At 51.4% G+C, this 20,622-nt stretch overlaps 1 protein-coding gene across 1 annotated transcript in view; it reads right to left on the bottom strand.

Annotated features, from left to right (window-relative positions):
* The window catches only part of LDLRAD4 (low density lipoprotein receptor class A domain containing 4), a 259,259-nt gene extending 249,277 nt beyond the window's left edge, over window positions 1-9,982 (bottom strand). Inside the window, exons 1-2 of the mRNA XM_051852199.3 lie at window positions 9,842-9,982; window positions 5,749-6,196 (exon numbers count right to left, since the gene is read on the bottom strand). Of these exons, the coding sequence (XP_051708159.1) occupies window positions 5,749-5,788 (40 nt within the window). The 5' untranslated portion in view covers window positions 5,789-6,196; window positions 9,842-9,982. The remainder of the gene's footprint in view (window positions 1-5,748; window positions 6,197-9,841) is intronic.
* Window positions 9,983-20,622: the final 10,640 nt, after the last annotated feature.

The following is a 20,622-nucleotide window of genomic DNA, read 5'->3' as shown; positions in this document are numbered from 1 at the left end:
GCCAAGTCAAAGCCAGGAACTCCACCCTGGTCTGGCAGGGCCCAAGCACTTGGGCCAGGATCCAGTGCTTTGCCAGGTGCATTAGAAAAACAGAGCAGCCAGGACCTGAACTGTCACTCCGCTATGAGACTGCCGGCATTGCAGGCAGCGGTTGAGCCTGCTGCACCCCAGTGGTAGACTCCTCCATTGGTCTTTCTTTCTAATGAGTCTTCAAGGCCTGGTCATTTGGGAAACACCGTCCCCTGACAGCCCATCTGCAAGCTTCCTATTGCAAAGTCCCCTATGAAAGACTTAGAAAAGTTCCACAGTCGAGACAGTGGTTTATAAACATCTTTTCCCGGGAGTTGGCCATGACATCTGGCCCCTTTCTTGAGAACCGGCTCTCCACATCCCGTCAACAAGGGTTCTCCGGGAAGTCCTGGAAAGCATGGGCTAAGGTCATCCATGGGTGAGCTTGCGGGTGCAACTGTGAAGACGACAGTGCTGAGCTGAATGCTGAAGGCCTGGATGGTGGAAGGGGCTGAGAGTCCTGGGAGCCGTGGGGGTCCTGCACACGCGGAGCCCACCACCCCGCCCCTAAGACCACACCCGCCCTTTCAGGGTCCATGGGAGCAAAGGGCACCCTCCATGCTCCAGTTCAGGGGGTTCTTCCTTTTGGGTCAGCAGTGGCTGCAAAACACCTGGCACCAGCACCCAGAAAACAGCTCTCCTTCAGATGCCTGCAGGCTAGCAAGTCCACTCACCTTCCTTTATCGGTGAAAAACCCAGATTTCTGTAAATTGGCTCTGATTATCCTTTTCACAAGAAAGACTTGCTGTACATTCACCTGCCTAGTTATCCAAGGTTAAACGTTTTTTCTAACACTGAAGCAACTTAACAAATCTATGAGTATGTCTCATGCAAACCTCTGATGTGGAAGGATGGTGTCAGGGCAGGGAAAAAGCAGAATTCCAAACCAGGAAGCACCCAAGGTGCTTCCTAGTCACCCAAAGTACAGCCAACCTCAGCAAAACCCCACACCACTGGGGCTCTTTCTGGATGAGGGCTGACCCAGCCTTGGGGGCGGGGGTTGTTTAACGACAGTGATATTTCAAGCATCTACAGCTTTGCCTGAATGAACCTGAGCCGAGCAGAAAGATGGCCTGGAAGCACAAAAACAGCAAACTGAGACCCCCCCCCCGCCCCCGCCCCACGGCTCTCAGGGAGCCTCTGCGGCAGCAGGTTGCAAACAGCTTCACAAACACCAGCCGCTGCACCCCTCCGCTGACTGGGGAGCGGGCCGCTCCTTCTGAACACACGGCTAGGAAGAGGCAGCTGGCAGCTGAAAGAAATTGATTTCAGTGAAGTCTCACAAGTTAAGATCAACCAATCCCCCTTGGAAATTCAATCATAAGCCTTAATAAAGTTCACATCTTTGGATCCAAGAATTCTGCTTCTGGGAGTTTATCCTATAATCAAATATACGGAAGAGCTTTTACGCACAGAGGTGTTCATCGGAGCATTATTTATCAGTAAAAACTGTCAGAAACTGCACTATCCAACAATATGAACATAATTTACAAATTCAAGTATATGTGCATCAAAGATTAGTATGTAGCAATTTAAAATCATATTTATAAAGGAAATGTCTGTCAGGTAATGTTAAAAGAGAATGATCAGGATGCATATTATGAACACAGTTCTACAAGAAATTTGCACAGAGAATGAGATTGAAAGGATGTAAATTAGCTTCAGATGGCAAGATTACATATGGGTAATCATTTTTCTTCCTTTGACTTCTTGTCCTTTCCAAACTTTCTTATAATGAGCACATGTTCCTTGTAAAAGGGGAAAATTGATTTTTTGTTACAAAGTAGAATCTAAATAACTAAAATCAGCTCTTAATTCTATGTGCTGAAAAAAATTAAAAACAATGTATCAATTCCTGTCCCAGGAAAAGCACAATTAGGAAGTTAAATCTGCAATATGGAACTATGTGGGTATCTGGATATTCATCCAGGAAGCAACATACAAAGGCAGAGTTTCTAAGCACCCAGGAGGCCAGCAAGGCTCACAGGCAGGGGACAGCAGCCTTCCTAGTTTCCACCACCAATGTCCCACAGCTCCACCCAACAGCAGGCCTGCCCTGCCAAGGCAGCTCCACAACCAGTCTTTTAGCCCCTCAGCAGCCAGACTGCAGACCCTACGTCCTCCTGGTACAGCAGCCCTGAGTCTCTACCTCCCAAGACTTGGAACATAAGCTCTTATTGGCAGTCACTGCATAGTGACTTTTGCTTTGCCCTAAAACAGAATTTAAATCCAAGAAAAACTGTCTCTATTCCTCCATTGTTTGGGCTATTTTAGGCAAGATTTTCCTTATATCAGCTCAGAGAATCAACACAAACACTGTTATTCTGCTATTTTCAATTCCAAAAACTAAGACGTTCACATTTATTGTTGTCTTGGAATAAGGCTAGGAGGAAAACAGAAGGCTAGGAGGAAAACAGAAGACACCCACAAAAGGGGTGGGCACCAGGCTCCTGCTCCCACCTTCTGAGACCAAGCTTCACCCAGAGTCACCCCTTCAGCCTCCCACCCAGGCACCTTTTACAAATGATGTGCACAAACAGAGATGAGAAGGGCAGGCAAAGCACACAGGCAACCAGGAGGAGGCCAGCTGTGCACCTCTCCTTAACACTACCATTCATCATTTCTCAGAGAGATGCAGGGAAGCTGAAACCATCACCCACAGGCACTCGTGTGCTGGCTGTGACAAATAAATGACATTCAGCACCTGACAGCTTCCTTGCAAGGGGCAGAGTAGTGAATTTGACCACTCCTGCTGCAGGAGAGTAGAAATCAGTTCTTCTGAGTCTCCCAACCCACCCTTGGCTTTCTCTGCACTCTGGACGGTGCTGGTCCTCAGTGCTTCCCAGACTCTCAAGGGATCCTGGCAAGATGAAGGTCCTGACTGCAGAAGATCTACAGAACACAGAGGTCTCAGTCTCCAGGTGAGCCCAGTGGGCAGGTGAGGTTACACGTGGAGCTCCAAGATTCACCAGCACCAGCCAGCCCCTGACTATACTGAGTGTGCTCTGTGGCCCAGTAACACAGATGCATGGTAACACCAGCATCAGAGCTCTTGTGCAGACATAGAGGAAGCCCAAGACCAGCGCATGGGCCTGGCACACCAGCAATGCTCTGAAACACCAGTTCCCCATGTCTACTAGACCAACAGCAAGACTGCTGTTCAGGTAGGCTGACACAACCGGGAGCACACCAAATGGTAAGAAAACGAGTTTCTGGGAAAACCTGGAGTTAAAGTTAGAAAAATAAGCTGAGAAGGAGTTATGAGAGGGTGGTTATGAAAAGTAGGGAGGGGTGCGACAAAGAAGAACATGGTGCTCGGAGCTGGCTGCGATGAGCTCTGGACATCAACACAATTCTGATGTCTTTTATTCGGGCTTGAATATTCAAGAGCACTGCCTTGCCACCAAGAATTCTCCAGGCAGAACCTGGATTCTGATTATTTCCAACAGGGCCTCAGGTTGGCCTGGACAGAGTGCTGAGGACTGGACGTGGCCATCTCAGGGCTCAGAAGTCTGGGCTCTTCGAGGGATGGCCCAGCCACCTCCACCGGGCAGCCAGGTTCAGGTGGCTCTGATGGGCTGACCGCCCAGCCTGGCAGGAGCATCTGGAGTCCAGGGGAGGAGGTGACAACTGCAGGAAGTTTTCACCCCTGGGCTGGGGGCTGGGCAGGTCTCAGCTCTGAGCCCCGTCTGGCTAAGGTTCTCTTTGTTCCTGCCTCTCTTCCTCTGCTTGTTCCCCCGCCTCTCAAATCTGCTTTGCAAAGCTTCACTTGGGTGCCTCTTGATGCCTCTCCTCCCCAGCACCAACAGGAAGAGGCCTAGCAGCACACAGCCCGCCACCTCACAGAGGGGCTTCGTGTCACCACCCACCACCCAGAGGGGCCCTGCCAGGAAGACACAGCTCATGGGACCAAGACAGCCCAAGTGTACCCAATCTGGAGTCAGAGCACAGGGGTTCCATCCACAGTGGCTGGCAATCCAGAGATGGTGCCAAGAGCTCAACTTTCTCACGTGTCCTCTGAACCTACATGCAGTGAGGCCATTTTCATTGGGCCATAAGACCACCCTGCCCAGCACAGGTGTGCCAGCGTTGAGGCTCCTGTGTTTACAGAATTGAGAGCTCACCCCAGGGCCACAGGAAGGACCTGCACAGCTGGAGGGGAGGACCTGCATAGCCAGTACTGGGCCTGGCAGCCCAACTCCACGCTGCAAGGCCACACAGCAAGAAGCCAGGCCTAGCACTCCAGGGCTCTACACTTGACCAGCAGCTCAGAGAGGCACAGGAGACAAGTGTGGGATCGTCCTTATTTACAAACAGGCAAAAGGAGATAGATGGACAGGCATTGAAAGACCCATCAAAGAGCAGAGACTTAACTCCTGGAGAAGGCTGATTCCGGTCCCAGCCAGTGTGGCTCCCAAGTCTAATCTCACCCTCCTACCCCAGGTACCCCCACAACCTGGCCTATTTTCTCTCTCTCTCTCTGCAAAATTTGAAAAGCTGCCCACTTTAAGAACTCACAGGATCAGAGAAGACAGTCACTGCTCGTGACTATTTCTCCCATCTTTCCTGTGAAATAAAACACAAAAACACTGACACCAAGAAAGCCTCTTTGAGGCCAAGATGTTTGCCCTGGATTCCGAGAGGTTCCCCAACCTCACCGTTACTGGTCTGTAAACAGGGAGCCACAGGCTCAGGATTAAGTGGCTTCCTGGGAGGATAAGCAAATCAGACAAAAAGCCAGGAGTCAGATTCAAAAGCCTCCGTGCTGGGTACCAGCCAGGCTGGGTGGTTCCTTGCAAAGTGTGCAACCTGGCAGCCAGGGGCCAAACCAACAGCACACTGCCATGCCCAGCTTCCCACGAGCTTATTTATAAGAGCGGGGCAGAGTGAGTTCAGTCAAATTGCCCTCACCAGCCCCCACATTCACAAGAAGGGATCTGAGGAACACACCAATGCCAGGGAGGGAACGGTAACTTTTCCCTCAGAGACGTCACAGGAGAGTTTTGCTAAGAAACAAAAATCCAGGGCCGGCGCTGTGACACAGTCGGTTAACACCCTGGCCTGAAGTGCCAACATCCCATATGGACGCCGGTCAAGCCCCAGCCACTCCACTTCCCATCCAGCTCTATGCTATGGCCTGGGAAAGCAGTAGAGGAGGGCCCAAAGACTTGGGCCCCTGCACCCACGTGGGAGACCCGGAAGAAGCTCCTGGCTCCTGGCTTCGGATCAGCACAGCTCCGGCCGTTGTGGCCAAACAGGGAGTGAACCAGCGGATGGAAGACCTCTCTCTCTCTCTCTGCGTAACTGTGACTTTCGAATAAATAAATAAATTTAAAAAAAAAAGAAACAAAAATCCCCCATACCTGGCTCCACAATTTCCCCAGAGCACAGGGGCTTGGAGGAACTCTACACTTACTGCAGGATACTGGGTGTGTCCTATAACGCAAGCAGACAAACAAGCCAGAATCATACAACATAAAACACTTCAATTTCCTATTTACAGAGAGAAGGAAAACGCACTACTGTTCTGTGGCAATCACAGCCACCGTGCAGCCTGAGCCCCTGATGCTGCGCAGCCTTCCGCTCCTAGGGTGCACACTCCTTGCAGGTGGTTGGTGCTTCCTTACAGACCTGCTAAGAGCTGGAACAAAGACTCCACTTAGGCACGTGGACGCTCACCTGTGAAAGCATTTGTGGCCTGAAAGCCAGCTTCCTGCATACTGCTCCCCAGACAAGCCCGTGCGCCGACTCTCAAGCTGTCCTTCGCGAGGGACCCGCCTGGCCGAGGCCTCAGGTCACTTCCATCTTAGCCTGTGCAAGTCCATCGCTCTGCCAGTCCGGCTCTGGGGAGCATCGGATGCCCACGTGCCCGGCTCCCGCGCCCTGCGAGCAGGCAGGACCTGGACGGCACGCAGTCCAGCGGTGCACGCAGTCCGTCAGCCGTCCAGCCAGAGCGTAGAGGCCATGGCGAGCCGGGGCGTGGAGAAGCTGTCCCGCGGAGACCTACTCCCCACCTCGGAACGAGGTCCTCTTCCGCCGCCGCGGTAGCCGGCACCCTCGGCAGTCACAGCGCCCAGGCAGCCCCGCCGCGTCTGATCAGCCGCTCCGCACTTCACCTCTCCCTTTGCTGAAATTGAAAAGAAAGAGGTCACTTTCCTGAAGACCTATAGGAGCATTAACGCCAGCAGAGCTAGAGAGGCCACAAAGACAAAGCCACTCAGAGCCATGCCCATGACCCCACCGATGGCACTGGGAGAGCTCTATGGGGGGTGGGGGGGGGGGCTCCACCTGCACCTCCACCTGCATTCCTCGGAGCCCCTAGGAGTCGCTGCAGCGAGCATAGAGTGAGAGTTCGCAGACACCCAGAAGAAACCCATCTCCTGAGCGGGTCCCAGAGTCTGGGGTGTGGACCCACCACCGTCAGCGCACCGGAAGGGAGAAATCCGGACTTCGACCCAGCAGTCTGTGAGAGTGACTCTTAAGAGGGGCGGGGGACAAAGGCCCACATAGCTTTTCAATGAGAGTGGGTGGGAAGGACAAAACAAATTTGATCTATAAATTGGTCCATATAGTGCATAACAGTGAAAACAGTTTAAAGAATACTTTTCAGATATTTTAATGTTTTATTTTAACGTCATATGTGAGGCAATGCTAACAAGAATGTGAGATGCTCAAAGACCTGGAGTTCTGAAACCAACCCTGAATATCAATCTCCTATACTGGGGAAAAGAAACCCTTTTTCCCTTGAAACTTCATCCTATTCACTTTATGCCCAATATTTTTCTAAGTTGATACTTTTTAAATGTCATCTATTTATCTGAAAGACTCAGAGAGTGTTCTCACCCACAGGGTCACTCCCTAAATGCCAGTTAACAAGCCCAAGCCTGGGCAAAGCTGGAAGCCAGAAATGCAATCCAGGGTTCCCGTGTGGCTGACAGGAACCCAGTCAGGTGAGCCATCCCCACCGCCTCCCAGGGTCTGCACCAGCAGGAAGCTGGAGTCAGGAGCCGGAGCCAAGTATCAAACCCTGGCACTTCAATACCGGGACATGAGCGTCTAAATCGCTCAGATGCTCCTGCTACAACACTCTGTAGAAAATGTAACTTTACTCCTCTTATTTATTGCTAACCTACAGAAAAGAAAAAGGACTTGAGTAAACAGACCCCATAGTAGAAAGAAACCCACTGTTAACACCTCCTGTTGCTGTAAACACAAGGTAATGAAGTAAAACATCACTGACATCGACTAATTATAAGGAATACCTTACAAATTAATAAAGCACCTTAATTACATTAAGATATTCAGTTAATAAGGAATAGCCCAGTAGGAGTCTTTAAGTTTAATGAATAGATGCAATTTTGTTTTAATTTAGAATCAATTATTTATGCAAATAGTGGTTCTGAAGTGCTTAAAAACGTGAGAAAACATTTTTCCTCAGAATTTAAACAGCCCATCTAAAAACAACCAACACACACAGTATCTGAACCCCGAAGTCCTATACCAACTTCTACAGTGAACTGATCTAGTGCACATATTCACCAGTTTTAGGAAACAGAACGTATCCTGCCAGACAAAACAAGCGCCACCTACCCTAAAACTTTCATTTTTCTCTGTCCTTTTCTATGACGGTTTCCCTGCTAGAAATGCTAGATTTTTTTTAGTTCTCTTTCACTGAACTCAGAAAAATGAACTGCGATGAGACTTTTCAAATGCAGTTGTTTCATTCTGGGGTTTTTATTTTGTTCTGTTTCATTGCAGAAGTAAAGCTACCTTGCTGTTTTAAAAGTCAAGTTATCATAAGGAAACAAGCACAGAGAAAAGATATAACCCCATGGTTTGAGTTCCTGCTTTAGCCCCTTATCAGATATGTGGTTTGCAAGTATTTTTCCCCAAACACCTCAACAGCAAGAAAACAGCTTGATTTAAAAGTGAGCAAAGACCCTGAACAGACATTTCTCAAAAGAAGACTTATAAATGGCCAATGAAGAAATTTTAAAAAAAAAGGGGGGGCTCAACTGTGTTAATTATCAGGGAAATGCAAATTAAAACCGTTGTTGAGATGTCTTCTCTAGTGGAATGGCTGTCATCCGAAGGATGAGCAGTAACAAGTGCTGGTGAGGATGCGGAGGAAAGGGAACCCCTGCACCCTGCTGTGGGGTCTAAATCGGTGCCCTCCTGGTGGAAGGCGGGATACCGCTTCCTCAGAAAGCTAAAGATAGAACTGCCGTAGGATCCAGCCACGTCATAGCCACAGGAATGGCAATCAGTGACAAGAAGACCTTGGCACCCCGCTGATCACCACGACACTTACCCACAATAGCCGAGCTATGGCAGCAGCCTCAGTGTCTGCCAGCGGATGGGTGAACAAGGAAAACGTGGGAATCCACATGAGGAATCCAGAGGATGTGACGCTCAGTGGAATGAGCCAAGCATCAGACTCTCTGACTTCACTTACGTGGAATTTTTAAAAGTTTATCTCATAGAAGCAGAGAGCAGAATGGAGGTTACCAGGGGCTGGGGTTCCCATTAGAGGTAGGAGGGAGGCTGCTGATGTCACCGCACCAATGGATGACTCGCCTGTGCCTCCGTGCACACTGACGCTCCTCAGGCAATTTAAAATGAAACTGTTAAGCACCCTCAGATGTTCTCTTCCCAACTGCCAACAACACAGATGTGATGCCCTTTCTAGACATAAACAACAACAAGGCGTGGGATGCCGGAACCTGCAGCCTGTGTTCTCTTCGGTGAGCTAGCCTGGCCAACAGGAATGGGCCAGAAGCCATCAGCGCTCGGGAGCACGTGTCAGGTGACTGACCCCCTGGCTGGGCAGAGACGGGCAAGCAGGACCCACAGGAAACACCAGCTACCAGCCTGGTCAGCAGACGCAACTTGGCTCTGCTTTTGATGGCACCCAGAGTTCAGTAGCCAACCCACAACCAGCACGGCCATGCTGTGTATCTTTGCAGGAAAGGTGAACAAAGTGCCTCATCTGATGGCCCTCCTGTCCTCTGAGCTCCATGCCTGCAGCTTGTGACACACCACCTGCTCTTCCAGGCTCAGCTCAAAGGACCCTCCACAGATGCCTCTGTGATGGTCCCCCAGAAATTGAGCCCCGCTAAGAGCCAGCTTCCTGCACTCCCTGTGGCTGCAGCTCCAGGCAGATGTCCTCTCCCACTAGACTGTAAGCACCACCAGGACAAGGACGGAGACTGGCCCTTGTGATTGTGCACTTCTCAGCTCCTAGGGCGTCACCTGGCACCTGGTAGGGGCTCAGTAAAAATGTCCTTCCTGGATGAACGGGTTAAGTGAATGAAGCCACTGTGTCAAGCTTCTCTCAGGACTACTGCCTGCGTCCAGCACGAGAGCAGAGGTTGCATGGAGAAGGTTCGGCGAACACCAACAAATAAAAGCCAGCTCCGGCGCTGAATTGATACGGGGCGTTTCTCAGGTTGGCTCCCCAGCTCTGCTGATCTCTGGTCCTCCGCTTACCGGGATGTCATGCCTCATAGCAGGCCCTCTCTAGGAAAGGCCTTCAGGAGTCACTGATTCACATCTCCTCAGAGAGAAAGCTCTACCGCACAGCCTGAAGTAGCCAAGCGCCAACAACCGGCGGGCAGGACGGCCAATCTGCACCTGCCTCTTGCCTTCCGGCCACAGCCTGGCCCACCATACTGCCAAGGCTCCAGTAGTTCACCTGATATTATACAAATCAGGAAAACCAAAGGGGAAAGAAGAGAGGAAGAGTAAAAACAGAAGGTAACTGCTAACTTACCAGGTCGCAAGGTCACGGAGTCAGCCTGAGCCGAACATTCAAGAGCCCACCCTGGACGCTACCATCACTCTGCCATGTACACACACATGCACACACACGCACGCACACACACACATGTTCTATTTATACTAAAGATGGGCAGGACTAACCAGGAAATAAATTAATTCAATATTGCACTTGAAAGATGTCATTAAGTCCCTCCCATAACAGAGCAACAGTCACTAAGGAAATAGAGCACATGAAACGGAAAAACACCCCCACAGGAAGGGACGGCTTACAAAACATGAACGTGCACAGAGCCTAACCGAGGAAGCCGTAGACTCTGTTTGCCTTACCACTGTCCATAAAAACTTATGTGGGCTGTGGCCCTCCCAGGGATCACTCAGGAATGGAAACCTGACCGCATTCACAGCAAGGCTTTCTTTAAGAAACCACTGGGAAAATACGCATATGCAATTCAGGAGACGCGAGGGTTACACACCGGACACAGAGGCCAAAACCCAACAGGGAAGTGAAACAACCTTTTCTCAAAATCAAGCAACAGTCAGGAAAGAAAAAAAATTGCGGTGCATAAAGACGCCGCGCCGCCGTGCCCTCTCTCTCCTCTCCGGCGCAGACAGCCGTCTGGCTGGCCGAGTGTCGGTTGCCTAGGAGACGGCGAGGCGCAGCCCGGCTCCTGCCCCGCAGGCTGGCCCAGCCCAAGCCGGCCGGGTCTGAGGATCCCTCCTCCTCTCCTCTCCAGGAACGAGCAGGCAGAAAGCAGCATTGAGAGAGGAAGGGAGAGCTGCAGAACTTAGAAACTAAACAGCTGTGGCGTTTGCGACTTGGCACTGCTTCCCATGATGTTCTGACCAAGCGGCAAGGACTTTGAAAAGTTCCAAGAAGTGGCAAAGGGGAGACATTCTTGAGGAAACGGAGGATCTGTTTCTGGCTTGAGCCGGAGTCAGGTGTCCCCCTGGGAGAGAGATGTCACATTTGCCCACACATGAGTTCCGCTCACCTCGTGGACAGCCAGTCTACACCCTGGCCAGGGGCACTCAGTCTCTTTTTTCACCAGGAAAATAAAAGGAGACCCTAAGAAAAAACGTGCGCCTTGCCCCCTAGGCAGCAGTGGGTGGAGACCCCCACCCCACCGTGGGTGTCCCACCCCTGGCCTCTTCTGGTCATGTCTCTCAGGCCCTCCTTTCCTTTCCTCTCCTCATTTTGGACCCCATCCAACCATGGCTGAGACTCTGACCCGGGGAGACAGGAGAACGGTGCACAGAGAGGTTGCTGTGACTTCACACAGGCAGGGGACAGAGGCTGTGGCACCCGGGGGCCACGCTAGAGCGTGAGGGATTCCTCACACTTTCATCTTGGTGACGTGGGCGTGTAAGCAATGTGCAGTATCTGTGACAACCTCAGGGTCATCCTAGGCCAGTCTCCGCATGGTGGTTAAGATGCCTGTGTCGGCCAGCGCCGCGGCTCACTAGGCTAATCCTCCGCCTAGCGGCGCCGGCACACCGGGTTCTAGTCCCGGTCGGGGCGCCGGATTCTGTCCCGGTTGCCCCTCTTCCAGGCCAGCCCTCTGCTGTGGCCAGGGAGTGCAGTGGAGGATGGCCCAGGTGCTTGGGCCCTGCACCCCATGGGAGACCAGGAAAAGCACCTGGCTCCTGGCTCCTGCCATCAGATCAGCGCGGTGCGCCGGCCGCAGCGCGCCGGCCGCGGCGGCCATTGGAGGGTGAACCAACGGCAAAAGGAAGACCTTTCTCTCTGTCTCTCTCTCTCACTGTCCACTCTGTCAAAAAAAAAAAAAAAAAAGATGCCTGTGTCCCACACTGGGGGACCTGGGCTCCAGGCAAAGCTCCAGCTCCTGACTGCGGCCTCCTACCAGTGCACACCCCGGGAGGCTGCAGTGCTGGATCAAGTGTTTGTGATGCTGCCATCCATGTGGGAGACCTGGATTGAGTTCCAGGATCCCAGCTTTGGGACTGTTGCACACACCTGGGCAATAGGCCGGGTTCTCTCTCTGTCTCTCTCTTCAAGGAACTCGGTTTACTTTTTCAGTAGAAAGGCAGGACCTCGATTTAGGGTGCTGATTTAGGAAACAAGCACAAAACCCAAAACATCAGATTCTAACACGGAGAGAAGCTGAAAGAGAAACAGCAGCAGTCACATTAGAACTTCCTTTGTAACGTCACCTTGCCAAATACGATGCCTGACAAGCCTAAAGGAGCTAAGGCTTCACTCATTCTAAGTTGCAAAAGCCCCCCCCCCACACACAAATAAATAAATAGGATACTATCCTTACGGAGGAAGCCACCAGGAGTCACCTATTGGACCCCTCGAGTCATCTGGGGGCTGGGGGAGGAGACTGTGGATGCTCTGGGAGAGGGACACAGGCAAGGTGAGTGTGCCAACAGATGCAGAGCCAGGACTGCAGCCAGGGGTCTGGATCCAGGCCCAAGTTCCAAATTCCACGGCACATGCAAATCAGACCAAAGAAGGGGGTGCGTGTGCAGCCGAGGTCAGGAGCTATGCGTACCAGTACTGACCTGCTTGCTGGGAGTCAAGACTAAGACAATCCCCACTGCTCAAGGCCCAAAGCAGACCGTGGTCACACCCTGACAGGTCAAAGCAGCAGGGAGGACCATGGGCCAGGCATGGGTGTCCAACAGAAGCCAGGGGTGGGTGGCCAGCCAGGGCGACAACCTTTGTTTCCTACAAACAGCCTGTCGGTCTGGATTCTTCCACTGTCACCAGAAAGTGAGACAGACCCCTCCCTTTCTGCTAACATTCGTTGGCCCCGGTGTGACCCCTTTCTTATTTGCCTGTCATGCTCATTTAAAACCGATTTCATCCCAAGAAACTTAGGTAGGAGGTGGGCGTTTGGCATAGCCCTTAAGATGCCCACCCGACATCTTGTTTTATCAGAGCCTGGATTTAAATCCCAGCTCCCTACTAATGTGAACCTTGGGAGGCAGCAGGCATTGGGTCCCTGCCACCCATGTGGGAGACCTGGATTGAGATCTGACTCTTGGCCCGGGCTGCCTAGCTGTTGCAGGCATTTGGAAGGAACCTCTCTCTGCCCACTGTCCCCTCCTCTCTTTCTCTCTGCCTTTCAAATAGATAAAAATCTTTAAAAATACATAAATAAGTAAATAAATGTTCTCAATAGGTTAAAAAAAATCAAGGCTCAACATCATTCCATATCAGCTAAAATTAACAACAGAGGGGAACAGGCGAAAGAATACAAAATTAGAGAAAATGTGTGGGTGTGGTATTTGATATGGAATAAGGCAGAATAGTAGAAGAGAAAAAAAATGATAAGACAGAAACTTGCCTTTAAAAGGAAAAAGAACTGCTTGATAGCCCACCAGTCTTTTTTCATGATTATATACTGAAATGTCAATTTTAGAAAGCAGCCAATAGAAAAGAATTAACAAACTTAACCAAAGTTTTACATCATTTTAGAAAATGATCACGCTGGGTCCAGTTGGTCTTCCCGCCTTCCCCTCTTTGGGTTGCCCCCTTCAGTCATGGGCTGACCTTTTAGGTCCTTTACAAGCCCCCAAGAATGAACCCACCCAGAGCAAATGTCCCCCCAACCTCTTCAGAGGACGGGGTAAATCCAGCGCCCTCAGCTACATGCCACAAGGTGCTGGAACACAACCACCAGCCCCTAAAAGCTAATAAAAATTGATCACCAATAAAGCAACCAGTGTTCCCGACAGGAACGAACAGTCTGCCTGATTTCAGTTGTTTGCGTGAGCAAAGGTTTCTGAAATGTTCCTTGTTTACAAAGCCCCAGACCTGCTGCGTGCCTGCCTCCTAGAACACACGGGGAACGCCTGATCTTTCGCTGCGGACTTGTGTCTTGTTTGCTCACATGTGTTTTCTGAACCAAACACTCCTTTAGGAAAGAGAAAAACTTTCCACTGGATGATTTTTCACAACGCAATATCCAGTTGAAGGTGGGTGGTGGTGGGTAGAAATGCTGCAATCATGTTTTTCTTAGATCTTTCCAAAGAAAAGTCTGTGTGGTCTACAACACACACAGGAACAGGGAGACGCGCAGCATTGGGCGCCTCCCCCACGCCAGGCCTGCAAGCCTGTGCCCTTGGCCAGTAGAAGCCATCGCTCAATTTAATGTAACGTAGGTGCGACCGTGGGTCACACACTCACACACAGACTCACCCCCTAGCCTGGATGTGGCCAGGGAAATAAAGTTTAGGAGAAGTCCTACTTCCCTCCAGGGGGCGGGGGAGTGGGGTGGGGGTGTTCCCACTGCTGCAGACACAGTTACACTCAGCCCACATCCTCCCAGAACCAGAACTTCCACACGACCCCTCTGTTGCTTCTTCCCTCAACGAAGGGATCCGGAAGAAAATACAACATGCAGCTAATCTCTCAGCATCCTAGAAGGATCACTGGCTCAGCTGCCACCTTGGAGAAGCCACAAGTTCTCCCATCAGGGCTCCAAGGTAATCTCCAGACAGCCTCCCAAAAATCACATGGGATTCCACTGGCAATGCTGTCATCGGAGGCACACCTGGTTCTGCAAGGTTCTGGAAGCAGAAGTGGTCTCAGTACAGTTCATGTTGGTGGGACAATTTAACCTGATCCCAGACATGCAAGGGGATGTATGCTTCAGCAGATGTCTGGATGATCCCAAACTGCCTGACACTGTCTGAGTTCGGCCCCTGGAACTGTGGGCCCTCTGTGTGGTCCCACAGAGTAAGGAGCACCATACCTGCGGGAGGCTCCTGCGCACCGTGTCATCCACCCAGGAGACCCAGTTGTGCACACATTAGGGAGACCCTGGCCGAGGTGCCCGTCTTCCTGGATGGCTGGCCGAGGCCCAGCTGTGAAAATGAATCTATCTTGCACTGCAGCTATGGAGGATTGGTCGAGGATTCCGGGGACGGCTTGCCTGGTCTTGAACCAATAAGACTATACATACCCCCTCCCTGTGTGCCCTGGAGGGCTCTGGCCAAGCAGAAAGAGCTCCTTAGACCAAATCCCACTGCCTTGGTCACAGAGGCCTATGCGTGTGCTCTTCCACGGTGCCAACAAAGGAGCACTGTTCACAGTGGAAGCTGTACACACAGGTCCCGCCAGTGGAGGACAGGCAGGCCTTCTGGAAACCCAGGGCATCAGGGCAGTCTCTCGCAGCACCCGATGCTGTGTCTGCTAAATTCCCAGAGCTTCAGAGGCACGGGCTGTGGCTACAGAAACCACCTGTCATGTGTAGAGCGCCCAGCTCGGCTAAGAGTCACTGACATGCCTGGTGCCCAGGGAACATGCCTGTCTTCACTTCCCTCGGCAGACCTCAGTGACAGAACCCCTGGGACGCCACCAAAAAGCAAACCGCAGCAGGAAGAAGCCCCCGGCCACCAAATGTGGGAGCAGGAGTCACCGTGGGCAGCTTCCTCTGCTTGAAGAGCCTGTCTTTTTCAGCTCATAAATAAGACCTGGCCCTTATTTATCCCTTTCCCCTCTGGACTTGACAAGCAGGAATCTACGTATTCTAACCCCTGCTCTGCCATGGAGTCCTCCACAAACTTCTTCACACAGAGGCCAGGTCCTCCAGAGCCCTGGGAGAGGCAGGAAGGAGGGGCAGGTGGGAGGCAGGACAGGTGAGGACGCCAGCCCTGTGCAGTGGCCTTGGCCCAGCCCCACCTCCCGTGGGCCAGTGAAGTGAAGGCAGTCCCCTTGGACAGCCAGGACCAGCACTGGCTCTCACTCTTCACAAGGAAGGAAGCTGTCACTGCTTTGCACCACAACCTTGCTCCAGGCCTGTGTTCCCCAAATATCCCAGACATCCCATGCAATGACCAGAAAACACATTTTGTCTGTTTGGACTAAAGCTAAATATACGGATGCATACATCATATGAAATAGGAAAATACACACCGGTAAATGCACACAAGCCTAACCCACAAAGGAGAAAGGGTTCTCTGGTTGGAGGAGACAGCAAGCAGAGAGGATGCTAGGCGGGGGGTGCTGAGAGGGGCTCCCACGAGGGGCAGGCTCCCGCAGCCAGGGCTCTGCAAGTCCCCCTGGCACTGGCACAGTCCCTGGCTCCCTGGAGGCACTGTGGGAGTGGGGAGGGTATGCCTGGCTCCGGAGGATAAAGACCGAGATTCGAATGCCAGCTTTGCCGAGCAGCTCAGGCACGTGACCCAGCTTTCCTGAGCCTCAGGCCTGTCCTCGTAAACTGGGACAGCGGGGTGGATTAACTGAGAAAAGGCACGGAAGGCGTGAGCCTGCACCAGCCTGTGTAACAGTCTCCCCATTCACGGCCAGGGCAGTGAAGGGAACAGGGCTAAGAGCAGCGGTGCTAGCCTGAGGCTTCAGATCTTCAGGGGGTTCCGTGGAGGGGTGCTGGCCGGGCTACTGGGGGCGGGAGGAGGCGTGTGCTCCGGGGAGAGAGGGAAGGAAAGGAGCGCATAGTACTCAGAGCCAGGGAACTCCACTCTGTGGCACAGCACTCAGGGCGAAAGCCAGGGCCTGCTCAGATTAGACCTGAAGATTTTCATCTTCAAATAATCACTTAGACAAGCTGACACCACGTGGGGTTTTGCCTTTTCCTTACCACAGACCAAAGCCTCCTGTTCTCACTCCAGTGTGCGCCCTGTCCTTGAAAGCCAGACCCCTCTCAGCCTGCCCAGCCCGCACGGCCCCGCAGCACCCAGAGCCAGCCAGTGGCCACCATGCACCGACTGACTGTCGGGATTCCCCACATCGAGAGATTGCTCCTATTAAAATGACTCATCCCCTCATTTCCTTTGAATAAAAACATGTTATTATGTTCAATAAACCCATACGAGAAATAATAGCTGAAAATGGTATTCAGATAACTTACACCAACACCTACAAATGGCTTCCTGGAGCAGAAGAGAATCATTGGCATTTTCAAGGTATTTTAAGAGCTCTTTTCTTTCCCCGCCTCCTCTGCGCACCTCCCCACAGATGAGTCATGACCACGCTCAGCGCACCGCAGACGCCCTGACCTAGAGGTACACTGGGGCAAAGTGGGTTCTATGGTGAGGACAGAGGGGCTGCCACTGAAATTCAAAAGCAGTCTAGATGCTCCACGACCATCCCTATCCCTCCTAGTTCCCATGGAAACGGACCTCAGACGGCCAAAAACATGGTAAAGATAGCACCATGCCCGTTCTCCCGCAATCTGTTTCCATGGGAACTGGAAGAGGGAGGCAGGGAGGCTGGGTAGCTAGACGGCCTGCACCGGGCTCCAGCCGATGCTGCCACGCCAGGCCCAGGGTTCTCCAAGAATGAAGCGTCCACTCGAGGACAGAGTCTCAGAGGAAGCAAGGGTCAGGCTGGACGTGAACAGAGCCAGGTGAGTCACCTTCAGCCAACCAGAGATGTCCGTTTCAGTAGACATCTAGGTGGGCAGCAGCAGCACCCGAGACCCATTGAGTCAAAGTCCCTGGGGGCTGCAACTCAGACTCCACTGAATTTCTTAAGTTGCAAAGGTAGCTGCACGGCACAGCCATCCTGGGAAAGTGATGATCTAGACCATAACGTCCCAAAGTGTAAGATGCACATGAATTCTTTTTTTTCTTTCTTTCTTTTTTTTTTTAAATTTTTTTTTTTTTTTTGACAGGCAGAGTGGACAGTGAGAGAGAGAGACAGAGAGAAAGGTCTTCCTTTGCCGTTGGTTCACCCTCCAATGGCCGCCGCTGCAGCCGGCGCACCGCGCTGATCCGATGGCAGGAGCCAGGAGCCAGGTGCTTTTCCTGGTCTCCCATGGGGTGCAGGGCCCAAGCACCTGGGCCATCCTCCACTGCACTCCCTGGCCATAGCAGAGAGCTGGCATGGAAGAGGGGCAACCGGGACAGAATCCAGCGCCCCGAGCGGGACTAGAACCCGGTGTGCCGGCGCCGCAAGGTGGAGGATTAGCCTATTGAGCCACGGCGCCGGATTTTTCTTTCTTTCTTTCCTTTTCCTTGAAAGGTAGAGAGACAGGCATCTTTTATTCACTGGTTTACTCCCCAAATACCCCACAACAGCCAGGGCCGCGCCAGGCTGAAGCCATGGACCAGAAACTCCATCTGGACTCCCATGTGAGTGGCAGGGACCCAGTGACTTGAGCCACCTTCTACTGCCTCCCAATGTGTGCATTAGCAGGAAGCTGGATCAGAAGCAGAGCAGCCGGGGGACGTGAACCAAACACTTAGCCGCTATGCCAAATGTCTGCCCCAGGGAGCCTGCAAATGACGTAGAGGATTCAGTGAATTTCAGTTTTGGGTTTGGCAGACCTGGGGCAGGGCATTCCACACCAGCTCCCAGGAGGTACCAATGCTGATGGTCCTTGGAGCCATCCAAGAGTGAGATTCTAGAGTCCAGTGAATTTGGTTCCGGTACGTTCTCCACACTCTGAAGATGGACACTGTGGTCATTTCTGCAGAAGCAGTTAACTCCTACATTCAGCCATCAGTCCAGCAGCTGGGCAGGCCTCTGAAACAGAGTGCTTTGCTAAGAGCGGCTGAAGAGGAGTCAGGCCGTGTTTCTCAACACCCTTCCTCAACCTGTTCTCTCAGCTCCTACAGACAGCTTTGTGTGGGTCAGAAAGTAACAGAACCATCGGGTTTATGTAGGATCACTGGGTAAACACAACAGTCTCCTTCAAATATGATTTCTCCAAGATTCTCCAAGGAGGGTAAAAACAAATTCTACAAGGCTAAGGGTCAAATCACTTTACAGCAACAAACAATGAAGAACTTTGGAAAACTCTGGAATTTATTACAAAAAAATAACCAATCAAGTCACCTTAAAGTCATGTAAGAAAATGTATACAATGAAGGTAGGCTCATTTCAGCCAAAAATATGCAGACTAATGCAAAAGTAATGTTTATATCTACACTGCACTGCAAAATAGTCACAAAAAATGCCAGTGTGTTACTCAGAAGCAAGTTACTTTCTATTTTAAAAAAATCACCATTTCATTTATATACAGATTTAAATATATATAAAAATGCATATGTAAAAGGGAAGGTATTTTAATTTGTTCCATTAAATACATTCTATCCCTTCTTCACAAAGTATAGCACAGGGGCCGGCGCTGTGGTATGGTGGGTAAAGCCACTGTCTGCAGCACCGGCATCCCATATGGGCACCAGTTCAAGTCCCGGCTCTTCCTCTTCCAATCTAGCTTTTTGCTAATGCACGTGGGAAAGCAGTAGAAAATGGCCCAAGTGCTTGGGCCCCTGCACCCACATGGAAGACCCAGAGGAAGCTCTTGGCTCCTGACTTTGGATCTGCCCAGCTCCAGCCATTGCAGCCATTTGGGGAGTGAACCAGCAGATGGAAGGCCTCTCTCTCTCTGTCTCTTCCTCTCTCTGTCTGTAACTCGACCTCTCAAATAAATAAACCTTTAAAAAAAAGCAATGGGCCCTGCACCCACATGGGAGACCAGGAGGAAGCACCTGGCTCCTGGCTTGGGATCGGCGAGGCACGCCGGGCATAGCAGCCATTTGGGGGGTGAACCAATGGAAGGAAGACCTTTCTCTCTGTCTTTCTCTCTCTCACTGTCTAACTCTGCCTGTCAAAAAAAAAAAAAAAAAAAAAAACCAACAACAACAACAACAAAAAACAGCAAACTACGTGTCTGTATGTACATTTTTCATTCCACTAAAACAAAAATATACATACAGATCTGTATATGTGTGTGTTTGATGTTACATACAAACTTTCTCAAAATCCATGGGCTAATACTGAGACCCAGTTGCTTTTTAGAGTTCCAAAGCTAATGAAGCTACAGTTGCTATGACAAGAACATAAAATAAAAATAGGAGAGTTCTACATGTGCTTAGAAGACATACACACACACGTGTAAGATAACAAATTAGACCATTGTGGCAGAGGATGCCACAGGAGTATGAGCTGCCAAGGGCTCTCCCAACACTGATAGAGTAATGGGTGCTAGGTGCTGAGATGTGCTCACAAGTAGCTCCCCTGAAGTCAGCTCGTCTGTGAGACCCGAGCCAGAAAATCAGTTGTTGGCATTTATTGTGTGTGTTTACACAAAGTTGGCAGACTGTGGATGAAGGGCCAGGTGGGAAAGGGCTCTGTGGAAGTCCCCGAAGTCTCTGTCCCTACCCCCGACCCTGCTGTGACAGCCACCACACACAACACACAGATGGATGAGCATGGTCAAGTTCCAATAAAACTTTATTTATTAAACCCGCATGGGGGCCGGCGCCGTGGCTCACTAGGCCTTGCGGCACCGGCACACCAGGTTCTAGTCCCGGTCAGGGCGCCGATTCTGTCCCGGTTGCCCTTCTTCCAGGCCAGCTCTCTGCTGTGGCCCGGGAGTGCAGTGGAGGATGGCCCAAGTGCTTGGGCCCTGCACCCCATGGGAGACCAGGAGAAGCACCTGGCTCCTGCCATCGGATCAGCGCGGTGCGCCGGCCGCAGCGTGTTGGCCGTGGTGGCCATTGGAGGGTGAACCAACGGCAAAGGAAGACCTTTCTCTCTGTCTCTCTCTCTCACTGTCCACTCTGCCTGTCAAAAAAAAAAAAAAAAAAAAAAAAAAACCTGCACAGGTCAGGATACGGCTCATGAGTCATAATCTGCCAACCACTAGACAAGACGCTAACTCTAGCCAAAACGTCTACTCCACAACTTCAGAGAAAGCATAAGACGATACTATAAGGTCAGCCTCGTTTCCATTTCTCAGCCACCCCAGGGATCCCTGGGCTCCCAATCCCCTGGTCATTCTAGCATTTCCCTGCACTTACACACCAGCTCTGTGCAGCTGGTATGAATCAATA

The sequence above is a fragment of the Oryctolagus cuniculus genome, chromosome 10 (assembly GCF_051225735.1).
Source record: "Oryctolagus cuniculus isolate XC-2025 breed Fujian yellow rabbit chromosome 10, ASM5122573v1, whole genome shotgun sequence".
Taxonomy (NCBI): domain Eukaryota; kingdom Metazoa; phylum Chordata; class Mammalia; order Lagomorpha; family Leporidae; genus Oryctolagus; species Oryctolagus cuniculus.
The sequence above is the reverse complement of the archived record's forward strand: the minus strand, read 5'-3'. Positions and strand labels throughout refer to the sequence as shown.